Consider the following 26366-nt stretch of genomic DNA (forward strand, 5'->3'; position numbering starts at 1 on the left):
GAAATGTTAATTCAGTGTATCTTCCTCACTTCCATGCATCTGGCTGCATCTTGGCAGCATCTAAGATGGCAGACAAACCTTTACATTCGCCATTATCTAACTACATAGTTCATTGCTCTTTTTTAAAAAATTCTCAGCTAATATTGAAACATTTAATGGGTGCATCAGGGTTAACCATAGCTAGTGATTTACAATCGTACCCACTTTGCTCCTCCTCACTAGTATTGAGTAACAAACCGTGGTCCCTGACCTAGTGTTGCATCCAAACCAGGGATAATGGTTTTTTTCTCTTCAAGCAAAGCACAATATTAGGACAAAATTTCTTCTTGTCCTACTGCTTGTGGTTAGTCTGACCAATGCAAACCACAATCCCTGTCAACTATGGTTTACCATGGCATGCAAATACTGCCACTATGGGTATCTAATACCCAAAGATTATATCTCTAGTTCTTAAAACTTAACATCACACACAAATATACAAACAATCCACAACCTCAGTTACTTCAACAGTTTTTTTTGTTCTTTTTTGCATTACAAGTTACAATTTTATTGTAAATAATTGGCACATATATGGTGAGAACTTGTGTATATGCCATAAACAAAGATAGACCAATACAGGGATTCCCAATGTGGTACACATGGGGCACCACCATTTACTCAGATATTGTCCCTGGTACCCGTCAAGGCCTTCTGCCCCTCCCAATTTTTTAAAAAATGAAGTTTTGGTGAGGAGCTGCCAGTGTTGAGATGGGCATTGTCTGCTTTTTTGCCTTTGTTTTATTTGTTGGGGGGGAGTGTAGGTATTTTGACTGTTTTCCAAGGGGGATCCTGAGCAGCACTAGTTTTTCTTCTGTGAAATGGGTATTTTGTGGTGCCCACAATAGTACCTTAGATTTCCAAATTTGCCCCCGGCCCCAAAAGGGTTTGAAACCCCTGGGCTAATAAGAATCAAATTGAGTCCAACCATATAAAATATTAAATTTAGAGAGCATGCTAAATAATTCAATATTAATTACAAAAATGGTTCAAAATACAATATGAAAGATTGTATACAATTTGTACCAAATCCAAACCACCACATAACTGCATGTTATTGGATAACATTGCACAAGTCAACCTATTTTGCTCAACATTAGTGGAAAGTAGAGAATGAGATCTAACAATACCAGTCAAAAGAAAACATACCATTTGTTTTTTAACAATGAGATTTCAAAGCAGGGGGGATACAAAGTTATAATTTTTTAAAGGAATGTTTAGTTTAGTTTGGATTTTTTTTGAGGTAAAATAAAATAAAATAAAAACAGTTATTAAGCCTGCAACACTGTGCTCACTTATTTAGGACTCCCACTGGAGAAAGTTGGACTTACTTTTGAGTAAATAACCACAATATTACACTGCATTTTTCCCTTTACAAAAATAGTTTGGTTTTAATTTTTATTTTATGTTTTTACAACATGGTAAGCTTTCCTTTGTTACTGTATGAGATACCATGTAAGAAAAGGAAAAAGTGTACAAGTTAGGCAATACTAAAAAATAATTCTGTATTTTACAGAAAAAAATAATTGAATAGCATTGAAAAATGCATATTTTACATAAAGTAGTGCATTTTACAAAAACAGTAGTACAAAATATGTACAATTTAAATGTGGACTTGTCATGATTTTTTTAAAAAAATCTGCACAAAACAGGATAGGATAGGCCTATGCCTGTGCACCATCGAAAAGGAAACATATCAGAATTATGCTACTCAGTCCATCCCTAATCCATACCTATTCTGGTAATATATAAAATAGGGGGGAAATTGTTTTGGCTGGTGTTTTCTCTTAGTGATTAAAATGACCTTGATTTAAATTACTCAATCTGTTTCAAGAGAAAAAATGTATGAACTATAGTTCAGGGTAAAAGCAGTGCAAAACAACCCAGAAGCGCTTTGGACAAAGTTCACTCTGATCTAAACTGCACCTGCTTTGGTAATTCTGTCTTCTCTGCTTTTTAGCAGGTACTTTCCTAACTGCAAAAAAAGGTGCTTCCTCAAAAGATCAATTTACTGAAGAATTAGGAAGATCATTAATTTTGCCCCTGCTGCAACCACACATGCAGTGTTCAAATAGGTGTGATGTCCTTCAAGAACTTTTCATGGTCATCAGCTGAACGTTCAAAGAGGTAAAAAAATGGCTTTCTCAAAAATGGACTTCTTATTGTCTTTAGAATGTGCGGTTTAAAATATTTTAACCATGAGGAGATATGGGATAGCCTTACTACTGCCAAATCAAGCTGAACTTCAGTATCTCATAGTCTAGAGTGAAATGAAGATCTAGGAGAGAAACATACTCACTGTTTTGCCAAATCCAGTGCATCTCCACCTCTCCCTTCTGAAAACGAGCCCACTACTCTAGTCAAACCCCACCCTTTTTACTGTAAAATCTGGTAAGATCAGCTGGAGTGCATTTTTAAATCTCAGCTTCAAAGAGATTTCATAACTACTTGGCAGATTAATCCATTCCCCTACCAGATGTGGCTAATGGGAACGTTTTGCTGTAGGCGACTGTTGCATTCACAGCCCTAGATGCAGTTTGCTTTAAATGTAATAAATTGGATAAACCAAATCCATTCAATGTAATAACTTTGCTCAGCTTGCAAACCATGATTTTCTAAACATGTTTTTGTCTGCTCCTATGGCTCCAGGAACCTATATAGTAGGCTAGGATTATCCATGCTAGAAAATGTCAATAGGTAGCTAAAATTCCATATACCATATTTGAAGTAGAAGAGCATTTCTCCTATCTCTGCATGTGGAAGTACTTTAGGTGAACTTGGCGGGAGATTTAGGGCAGCCTTGGAACAAACATATATTGTACAATATCTAGAGCCTTACCAAGATAAGCTGTCTATAGTTCAGCACCATACAAAATTACTTTAAATAAAATGTTAATTGCTGGAATGATCAGATTACACTACCCCTCCCCCCATGCATATGTATTTCAACGCATCTCATCTTATGTGCTGAGCTTTCAATCTTGAAAACATAATGGTGTTTGCTCCAGTTGTTACAGGATGAAAATGAAAGCTGCAGCTATTTAAATTATTTTAAATGTTCACTTGTTCAATTTGATTTACTCAGTTGACCAGCTGCAAGAGATGGATCCTTGCTGAAAATTATTGGAAGATATCCAGCATAGTTAATTAATTTCAATGGGTCTATTCTGAACAGAGCTTGGAAGTAATTCATTACAAGTAACAAATTACTTGTAATTCATTACTTTTTTGAGGAACGAGTGGATAATTCCTTTACATTTTGATTGTAATTTTATTACTTTTGAGGAGTAATTGTAATGTTTCCAGCATTACTTTGGGGCATTACTTTGGGGGGGGAAACAGGGGAAACATTCTGCTCCTCTGATTTGTGGATGAAAATTGTGTGCCTCAAACTGGGCTTCTGTGCAGTTTCGCTCTTCCCTCATGCGCTGTGGGTGGGTAGGAGGCGATGAGGGAGGAGGTGGAGAGTGAGATGGGGTGGAGTGGAGAAAACAATTGTTTAAAAAAATGGATGGTGGTGGTGAAGAATGGAGGGGAGGGGAAAAGGAGCCGGAGGGCAAGAACATGGATAAAGGAGAAGGAGGCAGCAGAAGAATGGAGATAAAGAACTGTGGAGGTGAAAGATGACAACATGTGTGTGTGACTACTGTGTTTGCACTTGGCACACAAATTGGCCTCCACCACCCTCTCTGGCTACTGTGCTGCATTTGCAATATTTTAACTTTTTGCATCTCAGGGGAAAATGTTTGCTTGGGGGGGGTGCCTTAGTGGCAGGGCAGGGTCCGGGAGGTGGTTAAGTGAGAGAGATTGTGCTGGCTGGCTGAGTGCGGGGGGGCTGCACTTGGTTTGACGTGCAAAGATCTGAGTAGTGGCCTCTGACTCCTTCCCCACCTCCCTTACCAGCGGAAAGACCACCATTGCTATCTTATGGATAAAAAGAATTATTCTACTACCTTTGTATGTGTGTGTTTATTTTTAATGTTGTTTTAGGTTACTTAGATGTGCAGCAGCCAAGGCCAGCACCTTGTAGGCATTTTTTAAAGTAACTGAAATGTAATTGTAGTGATTACTTTTGAGAAAAAGTAATCAGGTACCTTCACAGCAATTGCAATCGTAACAGTAATTACTACTTTTTGGGGCCATATAATTGTAACTGTAATTTATTACTTTTTAAAAGTAATCTTCCAAGCTCTGATTCTGAATATGACTTAGTTGGATCATCACCCGTTATCTTTTTTTGGGGGGGGATTAACTTTCAATTACTTATAGCTACATATATTGTTGTTATATGCCTTCAAGTCGATTACGACTTATGGCAACCCTATGAATCAGCGACCTCCAGTAGCATATGTTATAAACCACACTGTTCAGATCTTGTAAGTTCAGGTCTGTGGCTTCCTTTACGGAATCAATCCATCTCTTGTTTGGCCTTCCTCTTTTTCTACTCTCTTCTGTTTTTCCCAGCATTATGGTCTTTTCTAGTGAATCAGGTCTTCTCATGATGTGTCCAAAGTATGATAACCTCAGTTTTGTCATTTTAGCTTCTAGTGATAGTTCTGGTTTAATTTGTTCTGAGTCAGTCTCTGAAACAGAGCCTTTTTGCCCAACAGGAAATGCATGCCATTTGTGATTGATAAAATAGTTGTTTAGGGCTAGGCTTTTAGTATAATGCATACTGAATATGTATTAAACTATATAGGATCATCCCAAGTGAGGTTGAAGAAGATGTATGCACATGACAATACATGAACATACTACCTCTTCTTGCAAATGCATGCCTCTTCACTTCCACGCAGCAGTTATTTTCATGGAAAAAGCAACCATATGCCTCACGTCAGGTAAGTTACCTTACAGGAAAAACAAACTATAGAAGGTAAAACAGGAAACGAATCTCATACATTTCATATTTTACCTTCTATAGTTTGTTTCATTCTCATTCCCACTACCGTTCAGACATAGCAAAGAAGCCTATCTTTAACCTAACATTAACTATGTGCTATAGCGTATAGAAAACCTATATTTCACATGGCACTTACTTCACAGCATATGTATTATACAAATAGTACAATTTAAATGTGAATAATGAAAGTTGCATGCTCTTAATTTAAAAATAACTCACGGAATATGGCTGTGAGCAAAAGCTGCTTGTACAGATAATACAACACAGTGTTCCAGCTACATCCTGTCATTTAGATAAGTTGTGGTAAACTAACATTTTGCTTTTCCTGTAAGTTAACTTCTGTGACATGATATGTATGGCTGCTTTGTCCATGCAAGTAACTGCTGTGTACAAGTTAAGTGGCATGCATTTGCAAGACATAAAGATAAGTGGCGTATTTTAACGTTCTCCACCATTTTTTTATGTGTGATGCCTTTTGTGTTACAAACTAGCACCAAATTAATCAATGCATCTCTGCATAGGAAAGAGGAGCTGAACTCTGCCTTGTTGCCACCTTACCTTGCCACGCTTCATTGTTTTTCAACCTATTTTCTCTTCAGCCGGGCTTACTTCTGGGAGAAATGTTTAAAGCTACAGGATGCAATGCAATAAGATGGGAGAAGGGAACATTGTTGCATCCCTCACCTGCATGCTCCATTTGAAAAAACAGCCCCCCTTTCAATACATTATATATGAAAAGGGTACATATAAGAACAGAACCACAAATGTTGCTGCTCCCATCACGTCTAGTTTGGCTCTGAGTCCCAAATAATGCCAACACCCTTATAGGACCCTTTGCAAGCTTTTAATATTTAAAGCATTTACTCTCTCAGAGGTGGAACTCTAATAACATTGCTTTATTTTTTCCTGTAAATGGCTATGAGCACTATTATTATATTATACAGAATATAGAACTGAAAACAGTTTGAAAAATTATATATATATATATAATTTAGAAATCTTACCTTTTTTCCATGATAGATCAACAAGTAGAGGAGAAAAATGATGTTGAATTCCTGACAACAAAAATGAAGTCATAAACTGTTGTTCTGTCTGACCATCAACAAAATATAATGATTCTGGAATAAAATCCTGTGAACTACAGTGGGACTGGCACTGCGGCAGCTACAAGCTTAGAGAGTTTTACAACAGCTATAGGGAAATGTAAAAATTGAGAATTTAATGCTAGAAAATCACTTTCTTTGAATGATAAGATCTGCAGCTGTTCACTATCACAATGGTGAGAATCCAGAAATGAATGTTATGGTGAAGTATGACACGTATACCAAGAGACTGGTGTAAACCTGTGAAGTTCCCAGGTGTTGTTGCTAACTGAGGAAAAACTGGCTGATGTCCATGGCAAATAGTACTGAGAATTTAACGGTGCATAGTACTAAGCGATGATGCTCAGAAATGAAAGATGATGGTTGAACACCACTCAGGGCCTTTTTAAGACACTGAGAGGCCCAGGCCAGTGGGGAAGATGCCAGATAGCTGGAAGTAAAGCCTCAAGAATTAGAGGAGGACAGACTGGAAAATGAAGAGGAAGATACCTCAGAGTAAAGTGGAGTACATGTTGGAGAATAGATGCTGCCCATAGATTTCTACGCCCCTTGTGTGCTTGCTGTTGAAGAAGTAGTGCAGGAGGAAGAAAGGGCCTTGAAGAAAGGCTGGAGAAGAGCAGCTGTTGATAGATTTCTTCACCCCCTGTGTGCCAGCTGTGGAAGAGAAAGTGCAGGAGGAGTTGTGTGCATGTGGAGAAGCTGCCAGTACCTGGACAAAAGGCTATGCAAGAGAAAGTACAGGAGGAAAAGTTGGAGTTATGTGTGCATGTCAAAGAGGAGCTGCCAGTACCTGGAAGAATAGGTGAGCTAAAATCCTTGAGTGACCTTGCCCTTTGGGTGCCCCGAGATGGCCTAACAGGGTGGGATCTGGCTCCTATGCTGGGTGCAGTCCTTAAACTCCAGCAAGAAGGGTCACCCAGTGGCCCGTGAGTTTTGAGGGCAAGAGACAATGGGAGGATTAGCTGCCTCTGTTTAGGCCCATGATTTAGGGCCATGGAGATGGTGAGGGGGAACAGAAAGAGATTCCTTTTTGCCAACTTGGGTGGATTAGGCCAGCTAGTCCTGAAGAAGATTCCCCCAGATAAAGACTTGTGGCAGGACTATGATTTGCAGTTTTGGGCAAGGGATGAAGTGGACTGGACCTGGGACATCTTCCATGGCAGCAAGTGGGAGGAAGATGGATCCAGTCTACAGTGGGCCAGTGAGAGAGCAGATGTGTTCCTAGAGAGGTGTCCTAAGATCCTTCATGCAGCAACAGGGATCAGCTTGGACTGGGAATTTCATGAAGCCCCAGGCAAAGGACCCATGTGGCCAACTGCATGGTTTGGGGATGGGGGTTGTGTTTATGGGACTATGTGCTGATTTGCTGTAGGAATTCTTCCTGATGGTTTTAGCATTGCCTTTTGAAATGCTTTTGATTTGCGTATTTTGCATCCCTGTGGGGATATGAACTATTTAATGATTTTTTAGGAATTATGCTGATAGGCTTTTGCATTGCTATTCAATGCCTGTTAGATTTTGTGTTGGGGACCAAAGCAAAGTGTGTGTGTGTCTGAGGGCTGCTGTGCTATAGTGGCACAAGGCTGGACAAAGGAGCTCCAATACTAAGGCTGTAATCTGCTTTAAACATGTCAGGAACTCACTGTCTTGGGCACTGCCAAGTATGAGGCCTGGGTAAGCTGTTTGGATGCAGAACTGTGACTGGGAGCTCCAAGAAAGTAGAGGAAGCCTAAAGAGAGCATAATTAACTGAAAACATGTCTAAAGGAATGGGCTGTTTTTGTACTTGTGTGAAAAAGTGACTGTGCTATGACCCTGATGATGTATATTTCAGTGTCTTATTAACCTGTATCTGGTATTTCTCTGCAGAGAAAGCTGTTATTCTATTTGTCTGCAGGTCTGGGACACACCTTTTTCAGAGAAGGGGGTAGTGTTATAAGATTGTGGGGGTGGGTTTGGATGATATCTGTTTATAATTTTGTTTATAACTGTGTGCCTGTAAGAGATACAACCTGCAAAGGAAGAAACCTGTTTCACTGATCAGACTAGTTTCCTTTGTTCATCTAATAGAGTGGCTAATGGGTATGTCAAGTGCCCCCATTAACAAGTGTAAGACTTTGCCAGACAGGCAATATGAACCATTTCAAATTTTTTCAGGAGAGAGGCCCTCCTCCCCCATCACCTGGCTGGCTGGCTCCCTCCCCCCCCATCCCAGAGCAATAGGGAGGCTTGTATGTTTTTAGTGTGGACTGGAGAAGCGGGGAACTAAGGAGACACAGAGACGCTTGCTCTCTGCACCATGGCTTTGGGGTACCTCCCTACAAGCCTGATGGAAAAGCAAGATATCCTATAAGACACCATAGTCTCTGCTGACCATCTTTCCAAGGAAACCAACCTCTGGATAAGTGCAGGAATCCCTGGACATGTCACACCGCTCAGAGATTGGGATGGTGCGTAACAATACAAATGCAGAAATCTTTGTTACTGGGATGGTGCAGGAGGGAGCAGTGTGATACCCCTGTAAATGTTCTACAGTAATTATGGTAAGTGTCGGTTTTGTAGTGTAAATGTGGTAAGTAGAGTGAGTGAGAGTGGGGAGTACATGTGTTAGAATGTTGAGGAATGCTGAGCTGTGACTGGCTGAGCGGCTGGGTGGTTGAAGGTATAAATGAAAGAAGGACAGTTGGAGAGGGGTTGGAGGTTGTTGTTGGTTCTGGGTTTTGGAGGGGCAGAACTGTGGTTAGGTGGGTAGTGAAGCAGGTTTTAGGACTAAGAGATATAAAGAGACAACTGTTGTATGTAACCACACTTATGTTGACTGAACTTAAAGTAATCTTGTTCATTCCTTGTGTTAATAAATAAATATTTTGGTTTAACAACACACCTGATTCTTGGCTGGGATATTACAGACCAGAAGGATGGGCAGAGCAATACCAAAGCTGGGAACAGCACCAATGGTGGCAGAGGTGAAGGGATAGTGTAACAGCAGCAGGTATCCAAAAGCAACCCAGAGCTGTAATCTTTAAAGACAGAAAGATACAGGGGGGTTGTGGCCTGTAAGTGCACCCAAACACTACGTAGCAATCTGAGGAGGAGACTAAGGCACAGTCTCAGGGCAGTATTGCGTTAGAGTGTCAGGTGGTGGTGCCTAGTAGTGGGATCATGAGAAACCTGTGCTAGAGCCTGTGAGAGATCCATTACAAGACCAGACCCTGAGTAGATGTCTGACAGGTAATGCCAGTTGTGGTGGGATATGAACAAGAGGGAGTCCCCAGAAAACAGTGTGGTTGTGTGGGGAATTAAAAACAAAGATAGCTTCTAAGTGTGTGTGGTAAAGTTTGTGAGTTCTTAGCAACATGGCTGAGTACTTGAAAATGAAGAGGAAAGAGCTGGTGGAGAAATGTATAGTCTTTCATTTACCTCATGAGGGTAGATGAATTGTGCATAACACTAATCAGTTATACATTGGTCCAAAACCAAGAGCCTGTGAGAAAAGAGACCCCAGAAGGATGCTCAAGTAATTCTGCCTATGTGGAGTATTTAAGAGAGAAGTTAAGATGGGAACATGAGGAAAAGGATAAAGATAGAGAGATGAGATGGGGAAACTGAGAATGGAGGCTAAGGAAAAAGAGAAGCAGCGGGTCTTAAGAGGCTGAAAGATTGAGAATGGAGACTGAGATGGAAGTGGAAAGGTTAAAATTAGAAAGGGAGAAGTTTCATTCTGAGGAGATAAGAAAAGAGAGAGGTGAAGCAAAAATAAAAGTGACTCTAAAAGATTGCTCCGTGTATGAGCCTGGACAGGATTCCCAAATTTACCTCACAACTTTTGAAAAGACAGCACAGATGTGGGGGTTATCAGAAGATAAATATATGCAATATTTATCAAACTTAATTAAAGGAGAATTGGCTGAGGTGTATAAATGTTTCCCCTCAGACAGGCCTGTGAAATATGCTGATTTTAAGGAAGCAGTGTTTAAAATATTTAAATTGTGGCCTCATTATTTCAGAAAACTTTTCAGAAATTGCCAGTTACAGACAGGGAGGTCTTTTGTGGAGTTGAGGGCAAAATTGATGGATATATTTGAAAAGTGGATGATGAGTGTGAAAGTTCAATCTGTGAAGGAGGTAAAAAGCCTCATGGTGTTAGACCAGCGTTACCCAACCTTTTTCGACCCAACGCCACTTTGCAAAATCTTTTTGTGCCCAACGCCCCCCTCAGATTAAGTATATGCCAATGCTTCCTATTCGTCCCTTAAAATATGAGTAATGCATAAAATTTATTTATTTATTTATTAAATTTATTAGTCGCACACTCTGGGCGATGTACAACATAAAAACATATAATTCACATTAAAACCTTAAAATTCCAACAATAACACTAAAACCTAACCCGCTCCAAAAGCCTGCCTGAAGAGCCAGGTTTTCAAGGTCCGGTGGAAGCTCATCATGGAGGGGGCATGGCAGATGTCATTTGGGAGGGAGTTCCACAGAGTGGGTGCCACGATTGAAAAAGCCCTCTCCCTAGTTCTCACCAGTTTAGCTGTTTTAACTGGTGGGACAGAGAGAAGGTCTTTTGAGGCTGATCTTGTTGGGTGGCAACATTGATGATGCTGGAGGCGCTCTTCCAGATAGACTGGGCAGGGTTTTAAAGGTCAAAACCAACACCTTGAATTGGGTCCGGAAAGCAACTGGTAACCAGTGCATCTCCTTCAGCACAGGAGTGATGTGGTCTTGCGGCGGCTACCCTTAATCAGGCGAGCCGCCTCATTCTGTACCAGTTGCAGCTTCCAGACCGTTTTCAAGGGTAACTCCATGTAGAGCGCATTACAGTAGTCTAGGCGAGAGGAAACCAGGGCATGTACCACCAATGGGAGCAGATGGTTTGGAAGGTACGGGTGCAGCCTTTGTATTAGATGGAGTTGATACAACGGGGACTTCTGGTGAGACGCTCTTCCGGTAAGACACGCTCTTTTTTGCTGCTCAATCTTGCTAAATCTTCTGCTTAATGATTTGTATTGAGCTTGCCTTCAGGAATTTACTTTGCTGGAACCTGTCTGTAAGATTCTACAGCCTTTTCTGCAGCAGAATATCTACCGGAATAACTCAGCATAACTGTACCTGACCCTTGAAGGCTATAAACCGGAGGGGTCGGGAACGCCATTAATCCTTGGCTGCTGTGTAGCCATTAATTACGCCACCTGACGAACTAAATTTAGGCGTAAATGCCCTGTCTCGTTACTACAATAAATCCAGACAGAACTGGCACATTTTGGCTTACTCACTCATAAACCCTGTGACCGGCCTCTGGAACCGAGAAAGATCTCTTATCACCTCAGCTCTGTAAACAACTGGTCTATTTAGGAGCTGCTAGTAGGAGCCAATACAGAAATGGAGCAAGACAATTTGAAAACTAACTTCCAAACAAAAATCACTGAATATTTTTCACACTCTCAAGACTCTGCACCCATTTTATCTCATTCCCAATTGGTGCCAAAAATTAACTTAGCACCACCAGAGCCACACGAACGGACCTTAGATCATCCATTTTCAGTAAAAGCATATGCTGCTAGCATAGCTGCTAAATCTCTGGCAGAGGAGCTGATTGACGCTGGCTTCAATTGTACCACAAACTCATTGATAGAGGGTCCTCCCTCCGAGGTGATTACAATCTATTCATATCACGAATCCCAGAGACAACTATCATCTTTGCCTGAACTGAGTTCTGTTTCACTTTCTCACTCATCTACTTCCCCTTCGGCGTCTAAGCCTGCAGCTCATGGATGGCAAGCCCTCCTATTTGAAGAACTGAGTTTGGTTAAAGTCTACATAGCTGAAACAAATAATCTACTCACCACTCTGGTGGAAACTCTCGGACCTCACCTCCCCCAACGAACTAAGGAACAAGGAACTTCAGCAACTTTGCCAACTACTAGCTAAAACAGAGACCAAAAGCAGAAGTATCAGGGAATCACAAGAACACCTTCTCGAAGAAACTTTCGTCAGCCACTGGGAAACAAACACTCTAGAACAGCTAAGAAATCCAAGAACATTAAAAATAACAAACCTACAGCTGAAAGGAAAATGAACTTCAAGCCGTTATTTAAGCTTCTTGATCCTCAAATGCCGAATTACAATCATAGGCCACGATCTCATACCATCCTTAACAACACAATTTGCCCACACAAGAATGGTATCTTATCAAAACAAGGGAGCAATTCTCCTAGATATGAGCCACAAAATAGGGCTGGGGAATCAAGTGCTCTGTCATCGACGCCACAACTGGATATAAGATCAATTTCTATCAACACTCAACTCTTTCCCTGGAACCTTGTACTGCAAAAGGACAAATTAGTAGAGACATACAATCTGAGAGGCCCTGGACGATGGCCTTCCTTTCCAAGCATCCCTTTTCTGGATAGCTGCTTTGCCCATCTCCTGTATCTTTCATACCGCATGAACTATATTAAATCTATGGTCAATGCTTCCTCTGAAACTGACCTATGCCGATTGATTGTAACCTTGCACTCTTCCAATATCGCTAATCAGATCTACTCTTTAAAGGAGGGCTTTAAGTCTCGAGGCTTAACAATACATAGCTACTGTATAAATTCTGCCTCTCCTTCACCACTAGTGTCATACAATACCCTAACTCCAAATGCGACTCCTCCTGAGACTAGGACTTCTTCAACATATGATATTCCAGGGTCTCCCCTTCAGTCCAGTTCTTCAATCAAAATCTGTCCTCCCGTTCTCCACACTCGATCTCAAACTCTGTCATCTTTAATGAACGACCTGGAGCCGGAGGAGCTCCAATTAATGGAACTTTACTCCCAACTTCCAGACTCAGAGCGCGTGTTGATAATCAACAAGTTACACCAGTTAATCCAATGACTCAAGGATATGAAAGTTGATAGGAAGACAGAGGAACAACATTCCTATCCACCCTTAAGCGATTCACAATACCCCACAGTTAATTCACTTCCAACTTCGAACAAATATTCCATCCCCGCTAAGACATCTGGAGTCATTTATGTGGATGTCACAGGTTCCTTGAATCGAATTGACACATTGCACTGACATCCTCTCCATATAACACCCTCGCTACAGAGATCTATAACTCTCCCCTCCTCAACGAATCCATATATCACTCGGAAAGCTTCGCTGACCAACCCTCCTTTACAGTTATTATCCTGGAACATAGCAGGTTGGAATGCAAAACATAAAAACCCAGACCTGATTACATACCTACAACAATACAACATAATTTTCCTTCAGGAGACCTGGAATACCGATAATATATTGCTGGATGGCTTTTCTTCTAGTGTCCTTCCAGCAAAAACATCCATAGGGATATGCAAAGGTAGAGCTAAAGGAGGATTGGCAATTCTAATCTCTACATCAACGACTGCGCATCGTAAAAACATCCACCCATGTAACAATATTGCTATGTCTGTTTTGATGATGCTTCAACTCTTTATCTTTACTTTTAATCAACGTTGATATCCCACCTCCCCTATCTAGGGTGGATACCGATCAAACATGGGATGACCTTGAGACCTATTTAACTGAGCTGGAGGCCCGATTTCCTAAAGCTCTACTAATTATCATGGGGGACTTTAATGCAGGATAGGTCCCAACAATGAGATTCTTATGACATCGAAACTATGGGGGGGTGAGGACACTGGTAACTATGTCTACCACTCTGACAGGGCCTCCAAAGATCATAGGGTTAATTACTTGGAAATCTGCTTAACCCGACTAACTGGAAGTAGGAATCTTACTATCCTTAATGGTTTAAAACCCCTGGATACTTGTGCCGAATACACCCACATTTCAAACAGAGGAAGCAGTGTAATTGACTACATAATAATTTCCCACCAGTTACTGTACGTAATAGATAAATTCTCTGTGGGCATGAGACTAGATAGCGACCACCTGCCGTTAACCCTCTCAATCCAAACAAAAGAGAAAATTCGGTTAGAAATGAAGCATCAACATGCAGTTAACCCAATGAACAACACTGTCAGGAGATCCAAACAGTCCCCAACAATAGCTTCTAAGATAGCAGCTTTTATCTCCTCCCCCTATGCCTTGGCCATTAAAGTACAACTAGGAAATCCCTCTAACATCCCAGCGACCCTAACCACTTATGATTCCTTGATAGAGATTTTAAATTCCTACCTAGTCTCCAATTCCCACAATAAGGCAAACCTGAGAGATGGTTGCCCTAATTGGTTTGACAAAGATTGCTTAATTGCTAAGAGACAACTAAAACAAACATACTTGCAATACCGACAACATAATAGAAGCAATCTCCCCTTGGAATACTATACCATCAAAAGGAATTATAAGTCCATAATAGCCACAAAAAAGAGGCAAGCACAGCAAGAAGATTGGAAGTCACTAATACTTGCTGCCAAATCCAAAAATCCAAAAAAATTCTGGTTCCTTGTTTCTGGAGCCTTGAGACCCACCAATTATGTTACTTGTAATATCCCCCCCTACATATGGGAACAATACTACCTTGCTATACAAGAGGATACTTGTCACTCCGCTTTAAAATACCCTTTTGCCTTTGACCATGTAAATCTACCAGTGTGGCCCCCTGTTTCCCAGGAAGAAATATCAGACCTAATCACTCACCTAAAGGCCGCAAAGGCACCAGGTTGTGATAATCTACCACCAGAGCTTTTGAAAACTCATCAAGAATGGTGGGTCCCCATTCTGGCTAACTTGTTTACCTTCATAAACAATACCGGCCATATTCCTGAGGCCTGGCGTGAGGCTATAGTCATTCCCGTATACAAAAAAGGCCCAAGAGACGATCCCTCCAATTACCATCCAATTAGCCTCCTATCGGTAATTGGAAAACTCTACGCTAGTTACCTAAAAGGAAAATTATCCATCTGGATAGAGGAGGAAAATATCCTGGGATGGGAACAGCTAGGATTTAGAAAAGGTAGCTCTGCCATAGATCACTGCATACTTTTACATCATTTGGCAGAGAAATACAAGACTCAAGCAGGGAACGGCCTATTTGTCGCTTTCATGGACTTAAAATCGGCCTTTGATTCTATCTCTAGGGACATTATGGGCCAAATTGGCAAACACAACCATTGAGAAAAGATTGCTTTTTCTCATTTACAGCCTGCATCTGAACACCTCACTTCGTGTTTGATGCGGTAGAGATGGCAGATTGACCAACTCAATTCCCACAGCGAAAGGGGTTAGACAAGGCTGCGTTCTGGCTCCACTACTCTTTAACCTCTTTCTGAACGATCTGAGAATAAGATGTTTATCCCCGAACTTCCATGTGCCCAAAGTCAATGAGAACAGATGCCCTATCCTCCTCTATGCAGATGACACAGCTCTCCTGTCATTCTCAAAAGTGGGCCTCAAACGTCTGCTGAGGGTCTTTATGGCATATTGCTCAGAAAATCATCTAACCATAAATTTCACTAAAACTAAAATTGTAGTCTTCTCTAAGTGTCCTGTAATCTCTGAATTGACAATCAATAGACAATAAATCTCCCAAGTTACTTGCTATAAATACCTCGGTATTATTTTTCATTACACTCTCTCATGGGCTACACATATTCGTGCTGCAGTAATGACTGCTCGTTCCACAGCGAAAAACATCCAACGCTATTTTTACACCAAAGGGGGGCAGTATATCCCTGCAGCCATTCAGGTTTTCAAAATTAAGATTATTCCCCAACTACTGTACGGTGTCCCTCTCTGGATCTAACTTATAACCCTTCCATAGAATCTGTACTATCAACCTTCCTGCGTCAAATCTTCAGGATGCCAAGATGTGTCCTGAATGCTGCTCTCAGACTGGAAGTCAATTTACCATCAATTGAATGTCAAGCATGGTGCCTTGCTTTCAATTACTGGACCAAACTTTCTTATAATCCCCCACCCGGATATTTAGCATCCCTCTGGGAAGATTCTTATCTTTCCACGTGGATGAAAACCTTTCATGACAAACTACCCAGGCTTGGTTTCTCCTTAGAACATCTAGCCTCCATAGATCCTTCAGCGTTTAGATATTCCATCCGGAAAAGACTCAATGATATAGATCTCCAAAGCTCAACCACAGCAGCCTCCAAAACCTGTTTTCCGTTACACCACAAGCTGCGTTTTGACCCTTTGAACCATGCTCAATATCTGGAGTTTCTAACAATTCCTAAATACCGCCACTCATTTGCAAAGGCTAGATTTAATTGCATATCCTCAGCAATATTAGAAGGGAGATATAAGAGAATAGCCTACGATCAGCGCTTTTGTCCGTGCAAAACAGGAGAGCTAGAAACCCTCTCGCACGTCTTTTTTGTTTGCCCACTATACTCACAAGAACGCGATCAACACATTATTCCAACTATAAATAAACATCCAACTAAATCTCCCGAAAGCCTTCTTCTTCTTTTTCTAGAAGGTTCAAACAAGCATCTAACGAGGTCAGTGGCCAAATTTGTCTACGCAGCACAACTCAAGAGGTTAAAACACTCTGATTAAACTCCTCTTGTAGACTCTATTTTTATTCTATTTTATCTCTACCTCATTTCCATTTTATCTCTGTATCACTTATATTTGTATTTTATATTTTAATTGCCTCATATGGGTCTGTGACCGTAATAAAAACTTGTCTGTCTGTCTGAGTTGATACAACGCTGCCCAGCTCACAGCCGAGACCTGAGCCTCCATGGACAGCTGGGAGTCAAGAATGACCCCCAGGCTGCGGACTTGGTCTTTCAGGGGCAATTGTACCCCATTAAGCACCAAGTTAACATCCCCCAACCTTCTCTTGTCTCCCACAAACAGTACCTCGGTTTTGTCAGGGTTCAGCTTCAGCTTATTTCTTCCCATCCAGCCACTCACCGACTCCAGGCACTTGGACAGGGTTTCCACAGCCAACCCCAGTGAAGACTTAAATGAGAGATAGAGCTGCATATCATCCGCATACTGATGGCATTGCAGCCCACATCTCCTGATGATAGCTCCCAGCGGCTTTATGTAGATGTTAAATAGCATCGGGGAGAGGATGGAACCCTGTGGCACCCCACAAGTGAGAGGCCATGGGTCTGAAACCTCATCCCCCAGTTCCACCCTGTGGTACCTATCAGAGAGGAAGGAGCAGAACCACTGCAGTACAGTGCCCCCAATGCCCAGCCTCTCCAGGCAGTCCAGGAGAATGCCTTGGTCAACGGTATCAAAAGCTGATGAGAGATCCAGGAGGATGAGGAAGGTGCATTCACCCCTATCCAACGCCCTCCTCATATCATCCATAGGTATTTTCAATGATTATTACTGATCATTTTTATCATGCCTTTTTATTGCACTTAGATTACACGTTGAATTCTTAGTATGATTTATTAATATACATACATAGTTATAGAAAAGTAAATAAAATGAGATTTATTATAAAATACTAGTGTGATCCTTGAGCTTGATGAGTTTTGGCTAACTTCACAATATCTGGAGTATACTTGGACAGTAATAGTCTTAAGTCACCACGACTAACAATATCCAAACGGTTTTGATTCTTCACTAGTATGCAATTCCCTGCACTAAATCCTAACTAATTAAGTCCACACAGTATGAACCAATAGAATACACTGTGTTACTTAACAACAAACTCATTCAGTTTACCGGCATTGTTTCGTTAAACAAGTTCATTTAAACATCACAGAAACAACGGGTAGTGAGTGTGTCCCATTCCTGAAGAAAACCAGCGAATAACTGACTGTCTGCGTCACCTGTTTGCACACGGCACTCATCCATTGGAAGAATGCGCCCTCCACCAATACACCCAGCTTATCAAACACTCTCTCGTGATTGGTTCCAACATCCCTCAAGACAGCGTTGGAACATTACCTAGTGCCGGGGCGTGGCTAATATCCCCATTCCTTGATATGACACTGGCCGCTATTCAGAATTTCTTTACTAAGGAGCACTCACTATTAACAGTGTTATTTCCATGAACTGAGACTATTAAATACATTGTAACTGGGGACAAAACAGTTTAAAAATTAATGATTTGTGTATTAAATAAAATTAAACTTAAATGATTCAACTGTCGCATCAGACCGCCAAATGTCAACGCCCCCCTAATGAACCCAAACACCCCCCTAAAGTTGTAGTCATGCCAATGCCAATGCCCCCCTGAAAGGCTGTAACGCCCCCCATCAACTGCCACCAGAGATTAGGTTACTGGTTAAATATTGTTCCCCTAAGACTGTACAGGAGGCTGCAGAGCTGGCAGATCATTTCACATCAAACTGAATGGGCTGGTTGGGAAAGACACCAAAATATTTTAAAACAAAACCCAATATAAATGGCAGAAGGGATGTGATACCACCAAGAGTAAACCCTCTAACAAAATCTGAAGGTCAGAGGGCACCTCAAAATGTGTCTGGGTATCCTAAAATGAAGGGAAATATATGTTCTGGATATGGTAAACGATTCCAGAGTGAAGCTAGCAACCCCACCAGTAATCCTATTCATGAAAGAACAGTGAAGAATGAGCAGAGAGAGGGGGAAGCTAAGAAAATTCAATTCTATCAAATAAGTTGGTCAAATATGCAGCATTTGTGCACGAAGGAAGAAGTGTGTGCGCAAGGGATGAAATATTGGGCTTTACTGGACACTGGTGCTGCCCAGACCCTGTTGAGGCCAGATCTGATGAAAGCTGAGGACATTTTACCTCAAGGAAAAGTGGTTATACAAGGTGTGAGAGGTGTGCCAGAGAGCATTCCAATGGCCTTGATAAAATTGAACTGTAGAGGAAAAGAGGCTTATAAAGTGGGTATCAATGCCCAACAGCATGAACCCATAATATTGGGCAGAGATGTAATGGGATCACAGGGACATTTTATGGTGACAAGGCAGAGTGGGTATCAGTGCCCAACAGCATGAGCCTGTAATTTTGGGCAGAGATGTGATGGGATCACAGGGACACATTTTTACGTGGTGACAAAGTGTGATGTGGCACCACAGAGAGTAAACCCTCTAATAAAATCAGAAGGACACAGGACACCTCAAATTGGGTCTGTGTATCCTAAAATGGAGGAGGAAATCTGTTTCAAATGTGGTAGGCCAGGACATCTCCGTTTTCAATGTGAAGCTACAAACCCCATCAGTAATCCTGTTCAAGTAAGAACTGTTCAAGTAATCCTGTTCAAGTAAGAACAGTGAAAAATGAGCTGAGAGAAGGGGAAACTAAGAAAATACAATTCTGTCAAATAAGCTGGTCAAATGTGCAGAATTTTGACTCAAGCTTAAGAGAAGAAGTATGTGTGCAAGAGGCGAAATACTGGGCTTTGCTGGGCACTGGTGCTGGGCACTGGTGCCGCTCAGACCTTGTTGAGGCCAGATCTAGTGAAAGCTGAGGAAATTTTACCTCAGGAAAAACTAGTTATCCAAGGTGTGAGAGGTGAGCCAGAGAGCATTCCCGTGGCCTTAATAAAATTGAACTGGAGAGGAAAAGAGGAATCTTATAAAGTGGGTATCAATGCCCAACAGCATGAACCCATAATATTGGGCAGAGATGTAATGGGATCACAGGGACATTTTATGGTGACAAGGCAACAGCTTGGCAAAGCTGCAGAAGCCATTTTATCTGACGCTGGAACAGGGTGGAGCTTGTAACTGAGCCTGAGGTCACCATAGCAACTCCTAGTGTGCCTGGAGAGAATGAGACATTGTTGCCAGTACTGAACTTGCTGGCTGCTGGAGAGGCACAGGAGTTCAGAGATGAGTTGAAACAAGATTCCAGCTTGAAAACCATAAAGGAGCAAGCCCTACCACAAGGAGTCCCTTTTACAGAAAGCATGAGGGATCAAACAGTGTGGGAAAATGGGGTGCTATATACAATGTGGCTGCCAAAAGAGAGAGATAAAAACTGAACCAGTCAAACAGTTAATACTTCCCAGCAAATACAGATCTAGGTTGCTAGTAATGGCACATGATATACCTTGCTTGGGACACCTAGGTATAAAAAAAGACAAAAGAGACTAACTGCGCATTATTATTTGTCGAATATTGCCAAAGATGTCAACCAGTACTTGTTATCATGCCCAGTGTGCCAAAGAGTGGGTAAAAGTGGAGTGAAAACAAAGGCTCCATTGAAACCCCTTCCTATAATAGGACAACCTTTTTACAGAGTGGGAATTGACATAGTGAGTCCTTTCTCTAAACCCTCAAGGCATGGCTGGAGATAGCTTAGTGGTGGTAGACTATGCCACAAGGTACCCGGATGCTGAGGCATTGAGATCAGTAGAAGCTCCTGTGGTGGCAGAAGCCTTACTGAAGATTTTTATGAGGCTGGGTTTTCCCCATGAAGTTTTGACAGATCAAGGCAGTGTATTTATGGGGGAAGTTATGCAGTGCATATGGAAGTGCTGTGGGTTGAAGCATCTACAAACAACCATTTATCATCCAGCTACCAATGGGTTAACTGAAAGTTTTAATGGGGTGCTGAAAGAGCTATGTACAGGATCACTCACAGGATTGGGATGAATGCTTGGGGTGTTTCTTGTTTGCTTACCGAGAGGTGCTGCAAGAATCAACTGGGTTTTCACCTTTTCAGTTAGTGTATGCAAGGAAATTTAGGGGTCCTTTAGAGTTGTTACAGAATTCTTGGGAAGGGTCCTTGGTGGAATATAAAACGTCCATGGTAGATTACGTGATGGACTTAAGTAATAAATTAGAATCCATGATGAAAGTAGTACAAGAAAATATGAGCCAATCTCAACAAAAATAGCTATTGGTATGACAGGACAGCAAGAAAACATACCTATGAAATGGGGGATATAGTCATGGCATTTATTCCCAGAAAACATGACAAAAGTTACAAGCCAGCTGGGAGGGACCATTTGTTATTTGAGAAAAATTAGACACCTTGACTTATGTTATAACATCAGACAAACTGGAAAAACACAAAGTGGTACATGTGAACATGTTAAAGCCCTATCATGCCAGAGATGCAAGGGTTTTACAAGTCACCTCGTTTCCTGAAGTGAGTGGCCCTGACTTGCCGGATTTGGTGCAAGAGAGCAAAACAGAGGGAAGTTTAGATAAGCTGGAGTGATCAGACGAGGTGGATGATTAGGTCAAAGAGCAAATCCCAAGAGTCTTGAGTAAACATGAGGAACTCTTTGATAACAGACCTGGTAGAACTAGTGTTGCAAAATACTCTATAGACACTGGCAATCAGGGCCAGTTCTAAAGGACGGCCAGGTTGGGCACTGGCCCGAGGGCCCTGGAGCTACAGGAGCCCTTGAGGGGCCCCTGAGGGGCCCTCTGCTCCCCTTCCGTGATCCGTGCCCCCCCCATGCCCCCCACTTACGTGATAGCCAGCTTTTTAGCATTGCCCTTAATGAAGATGGCGGCCGCAGCTTCCCTAAGGTACTGAAGCTGCTGCCGCCAGCTTAGTTGATGGCAGAGATGTGCGCACGTAGCACACACGTGTGCCATCAACAAAGATGGTGGCGGAGGCTTCATTCCCCTTAGGGAAACCGTGGCCACCATCTTCATTAAGGGCAATGGTAAAGACTAGACTGGTAGGGGAGTGCGGGGGGCACGCACATGCGTACACATGTGCATGCACACTCACCCACTGGGGGGCCAGGGCAAGCTGATGCCCAAGGGCCCCTGCATGCCTGGAGCCACCCCTGCTGGCAATCACCCTCCACTAAGGTCTACCCCCTATTGAGTGAATGGAAGAGTGATTGAAGAGATCAGGAAGGAGTTGAAGGAAATGTTAGAGCTGGGTGTGATACTGTCAGCTTCAGGGCTAGGGTCTGGGCAGTAACGAAGCAGCCGGCAGTTAGCTGAGCAATAAATCAGTCAAGGCCAGGCAGAGAAAGGAGGCCGGCTGGCAGAAGAAAGGCTTGACAAACTAGCCAGTAGCAGTGTCCAAGAGCGTTGTCCAGGTAGGGAAGCAGAGTTCAGGAAGCCAGGGGTCCAGTCCAAAGGTCTAGAGGCTAGCAACGGTGTTACACACGAGGGGTCACAACCAACCTTGTAGTCAGCTGTCTGCTGCACCCATGAACTGCCTTTTATAACAGACTCCCTAAGCCAGGTGCCCGTGATTAGTCTCCCAGCTGCTCAGAGCTGCTTGTTCTTAAACGACCAGACCTCTTCCTTCGTTGCTGTGCTACTCGCTGGTGTCTCCTTTCTGCAGGAAGGGAGGGGAGCCTCCTGTTCATACCCAGAATCCGATTGAGGGGCTTCAGCCAGGTCCTGGACATTCTCCAGCTGGGGAAGAGCCAGAGTTGTGTCCTCAGGGGTTCCACTAGTTCCTTCCCCTGGGTCTGCCAACTCTGCCTCTTCCTCTTCCTCTGAGTCCTCTGAAGGGGCCATGACAGATACTTGAATCGAATATTCCCTGGGCATCTAGCACTGTGTTGGTACCCAAAAAGGAATGCTTGGCTGTTGTGTGAGCCCTGAGGAAACTGTGTCCCTACGTGTGGGGAAGAAGATTTACCATGGTCACCGATCATTGTGCACGTATGTGGCTGGACTCGATGAAGAACAGTAACACTATGCTCCAGAGATGGTCATGGGCACTGCAGGAATATCTAGTGGACTTCGTACATAACAAAGGAACGGAAAAGTGATTGCAGACAGACTTTCCAGGCAGGTTCCAGAGACTTCAGTCACCTGACCAGGAAGTTGGACTGGATGGACACTCTCTTCTTGAGTGATATGAACTCTGTTGTAATGTGTTGTATTATTCTTGGGCACAAGATGAATACTATGCTTTTGTTAAAGGAGGGGATTGTGATGCCCCTGTAAATGTTGTATAGTAATCATGGTAAGTGTCGGTTTTGTAAAGTAAATGTGGTAAGTAGAGTGAGTGAGAGTGGGGAGTACATGTGTTAGCATGTTAAGGAATGCTGAGCTGTGATTGGCTGAGTATCTGGGTGGCTGAAGGTATAAAGGAGAGAAGGACAGTTGGAGAGGGGTTGGAGGTTGTTGTTGGTTTTGGGTTTTGGAGTGGTGGAATTGTGGTTAGGCAGGTAGTGAGGCAGGTTTTAGGACTAAGCGATATAAAGAGACAACTATTGTATGTAACCACACACATGTTTGTTTATTTATTTATTTATTGCATTTGTATACCGCCCCATAGCTGAAGTTCTCTGGGCAGTTTACAACGATTAAAAACATTAAAAACAAATATACAAATTTAAAAACACATTTTTAAAAAGCAATTTTAAAAAGTCTTGACCTGGTGCCGAAAAGATAACAGTGTTGGCACCAGGCACACCTCAACAAGAAGATCATTCCATAATTTGGGGGTCACCACTGAGAAGGCCCTCTCCCTTGTTGCCAGCCTCCCAGTTTCCCTCGGAGTAGGCACCCAGAGGAGGGCTTTGTATGTTGAGCATAGTGTACGGGTGGGTTCGTGTCGGGAGAGGCTTTCCATCAGGTATTGTGGTCCTAAGCCATGTAAGGCTTTATAGGTTAAAACCAGCACCTTGAATCGAGCTCGGAAACATATAGGTAGCCAATGCAAGCGGACCAGAATTGGTTTTGTATGTTTGAACCATCTGGTCCCTGTTACCAATCTGGTTACTGCATGTTGACTGAACTTAAAGTAGTCTTGTTTATTCCTTGTGTTAATAAATAAATAGTTTTGGTCTAACAACACACCTGATCCTTGGCTGGAATATTACAGACCAGAAGGGTGGGCAGAGCAATACCAAAGCTGGGAACAGTATCAATGGTAGCAGCAGTGAAGGGATAGTGTAACAGCAGCAGGTATCCAAAAGCAACCCAGGGCTGTAATCTTTAAAGACAGAAAGATACAGGGGGGTTGTGGCCTTTAAGTGCACCCAGACACCAGTAGCAATCTGAGGAGACTAAGGCACACTCAGGGCAGTATTGCGTTACAGAATGTCAAGTGGTGGCGCCTAGTAATGGGATCGTGAGAGACCTGTGCTGGGGCCAGTGTGAGAGATCCGTTAACGAGGCCAGAACCTGAGTAGGGGTCTGACAGGCAGGTCAGCGACAAGTTTAGTAAGTGGCACCATTGATGGGCGGCCAGGTCCACAGAGGCACTCCTCCCTGCCAGCTACTCTTGCTGCCCATTGAAAGGATCATTCCTAATCCCCCTAACAGAGCTTTGTCCTATTGACATGGCCACTGATTGTTCTCAATTTATCTTATGTTTGATTTTCCCTGGAAGCCAGTCCATCACGTGGGTAGTAGACTGTCGTCTGAGTCCAAGGACAGGAAATGCGCTGATGTTTGCAGCTTGATTGTTCTCAATTTATCTTATGTTTGATTTCCCCCCTAAAGTTATTTATAGAATCCATCAGTCTTGGGGCACTAGCATGCCATGCCTTATTTCTCATAGGTACTTTCTTTATTTACATATATGACATTGGTTTTATTCTCTGTGCTGTAGATTTTGTTTCCTGTTTATTTAATGTATATGTGTTAATCCTTTCCACATTTATGATACGCTGTTTATTTGTTTCATTTTTGATAAAAATATGAAAAATCTGTTACAAAATTCGTTGTTTGAGAGGGTTAAAATAGTAACACGTCCATTTAGTGATGTTGAGCATCCCCCACAGGTGGCACACCTGTGACCCTCCAGTAGCTGGATGAAAAACTCCCATCAGCTCCAGCCAGCACAACCAATGGTCAGGAATGATGGGAGTTACAGTCTAGCAACACATGGACAGCCACCTATGTTTCTAGGTACACATTTTAAAAACGGTATAATCAGAAGTAAATATTTATCAAAGATGAAACTAGACCAGATTATTTCACCTTGAATCTATATTTATACACACATATATTTTTCATCTACAGTTTGTTTGTTTGTTTAGAACAGATTGATACATTGAAAGTCTGAGTTAAAGAGGAGGCCCATTCTTTAACTGCCACTCTTTTAACACCCCTCCAAGTGACAGACAACTGAAAGATATGGCTGTACAGAAGTTTAGACCATTGGCAAAATTACATATTTAATCTTTCTTTCTTTTGACAGCATTAGGCCACTAGGTGTCAATCCTTCCTCACATGAAAAAGTGTTTAACATTTCGTTTCTTTTTTTCTCCTCAGAAACGAAGAGGAAAAAGCTAGCTGTCAATAGTTGCTAATAAGAAAAGAATGGTGAAGAATAGCCCAGAACTTTCAAAGGAAGAAGAATTTGCTCTGAGATATCCCAGCTGTGGAATTAGTCTTAGGCTCTTCAGGAAACCTTTATACAGTAGGGCCCTGCTCATATGGCAGGTTCCATTCCGGACCGCCGCTGTAAAGCGAAATCCACCGTAAAGCGGAACGCATCCACTAACATTGTCTAAAATGGTGCCCAACGCCCAAAAAATGCCATAAAAGTGGAACAAGCGCCGTAGGAGTGGGGCCTTTCTGCAATTGACAACCGCTGTATCGATGGAACACTGCAAAGTGGGGCGCTGCAAAGCAGGGCCCTACTGTATTGCAAAATATAAGACAGCCTTTCATAGATCACATGAGCAGGGGGAACAATCTCAGTTATTATTCCATGGGGTCACCTTTTTCTCAGTGACTCACTTCTGGTGACCCATCTGTACATAGGATCAACATAAAATGAATCATAGAGTTTCATCCCTGTGAACCTTTCCCAACCTTGCAGGATGGACAGGGTAGAATAAGCCATGTGATGATCACCTACATTTCAATTATTTAGTTGTTTTATTTTTATATTTGGACTTTTCAGCATTGCCAGACATTTTTATCCTGTTGCACCCCACTGAAACTAAGGCAGTATTTCACAAAGAGAAGGTCACATGAACATACAATGCTGCCTTATGCTGAGTAACATGTTTATCTGGCCCAGCCTACTCTATTCTTACTGGCAGCAACTCTCTGAGGCCTTAGTTGGAGTCTTTTCCAGCCCTAGTGCTTACAATCCTTTTTATATAACTGTGAGGTCAGAGAATGAACCTGGTCCCTTCTTCATACAAAGCTCTGCCACTGTGCTATGATTTCCTTTCCAAGTTTCCAGAGGATTATGTTACATCTTAATAAATGAAATCTGCAATATCAATATGGCAACCTCATTTTGTATATGGACAACTGTCCAATATAGATATATAGAGTATTATTTGTGCATGTATTTCATTTAAACATTTATAAACCATGCCTTAATAAAAATAGATTTCAAGATGGCATATGTAAAAATTAAAACATAAAACATTAAACCACAATATAATAAAATTGAGAGCCAGTGTGGTGTAGTGGTTAAGGTGTAAGACTACAACCTGGGAGACCAGGGTTTGAGTCCTCACACAGCTATGAAGCTCACTGGGTGACCTTGGGCCAGTCACT

The 26366-nt window shown here is 42.2% G+C and overlaps 1 protein-coding gene and 1 long non-coding RNA gene across 7 annotated transcripts in view; one reads left to right on the plus strand and one right to left on the minus strand.

Annotated features, from left to right (window-relative positions):
* Positions 1-26366, minus strand: part of LOC133368967 (cytidine monophosphate-N-acetylneuraminic acid hydroxylase-like) — a 149707-nt gene that overhangs the window by 68093 nt on the left and 55248 nt on the right. For 2 of the 6 annotated variants that reach the window (XM_061593723.1, XM_061593713.1), the window contains exon 2: positions 5941-5991. The exons of 1 other annotated variant lie outside the window; for it this stretch is intronic. In XM_061593723.1, coding sequence (XP_061449707.1) covers positions 5941-5951 — 11 coding nt within the window. In that variant the 5' untranslated portion in view covers positions 5952-5991. Of the gene's footprint in view, positions 1-5940; positions 6318-26366 lie in introns of those variants that run through there. 3 more of the 6 variants (XM_061593750.1, XM_061593705.1, XM_061593732.1) reach the window with 2 other exon arrangements.
* Positions 1961-26145, plus strand: LOC133368995 (uncharacterized). The gene is made up of 3 exons (XR_009758801.1): positions 1961-2163; positions 5957-6841; positions 25119-26145. It is a non-coding gene; the product is annotated as an uncharacterized LOC133368995 (long non-coding RNA).

This window comes from Rhineura floridana, chromosome 1 (genome assembly GCF_030035675.1).
Source record: "Rhineura floridana isolate rRhiFlo1 chromosome 1, rRhiFlo1.hap2, whole genome shotgun sequence".
Classification (NCBI taxonomy): Eukaryota; Metazoa; Chordata; class Lepidosauria; order Squamata; family Rhineuridae; genus Rhineura; species Rhineura floridana.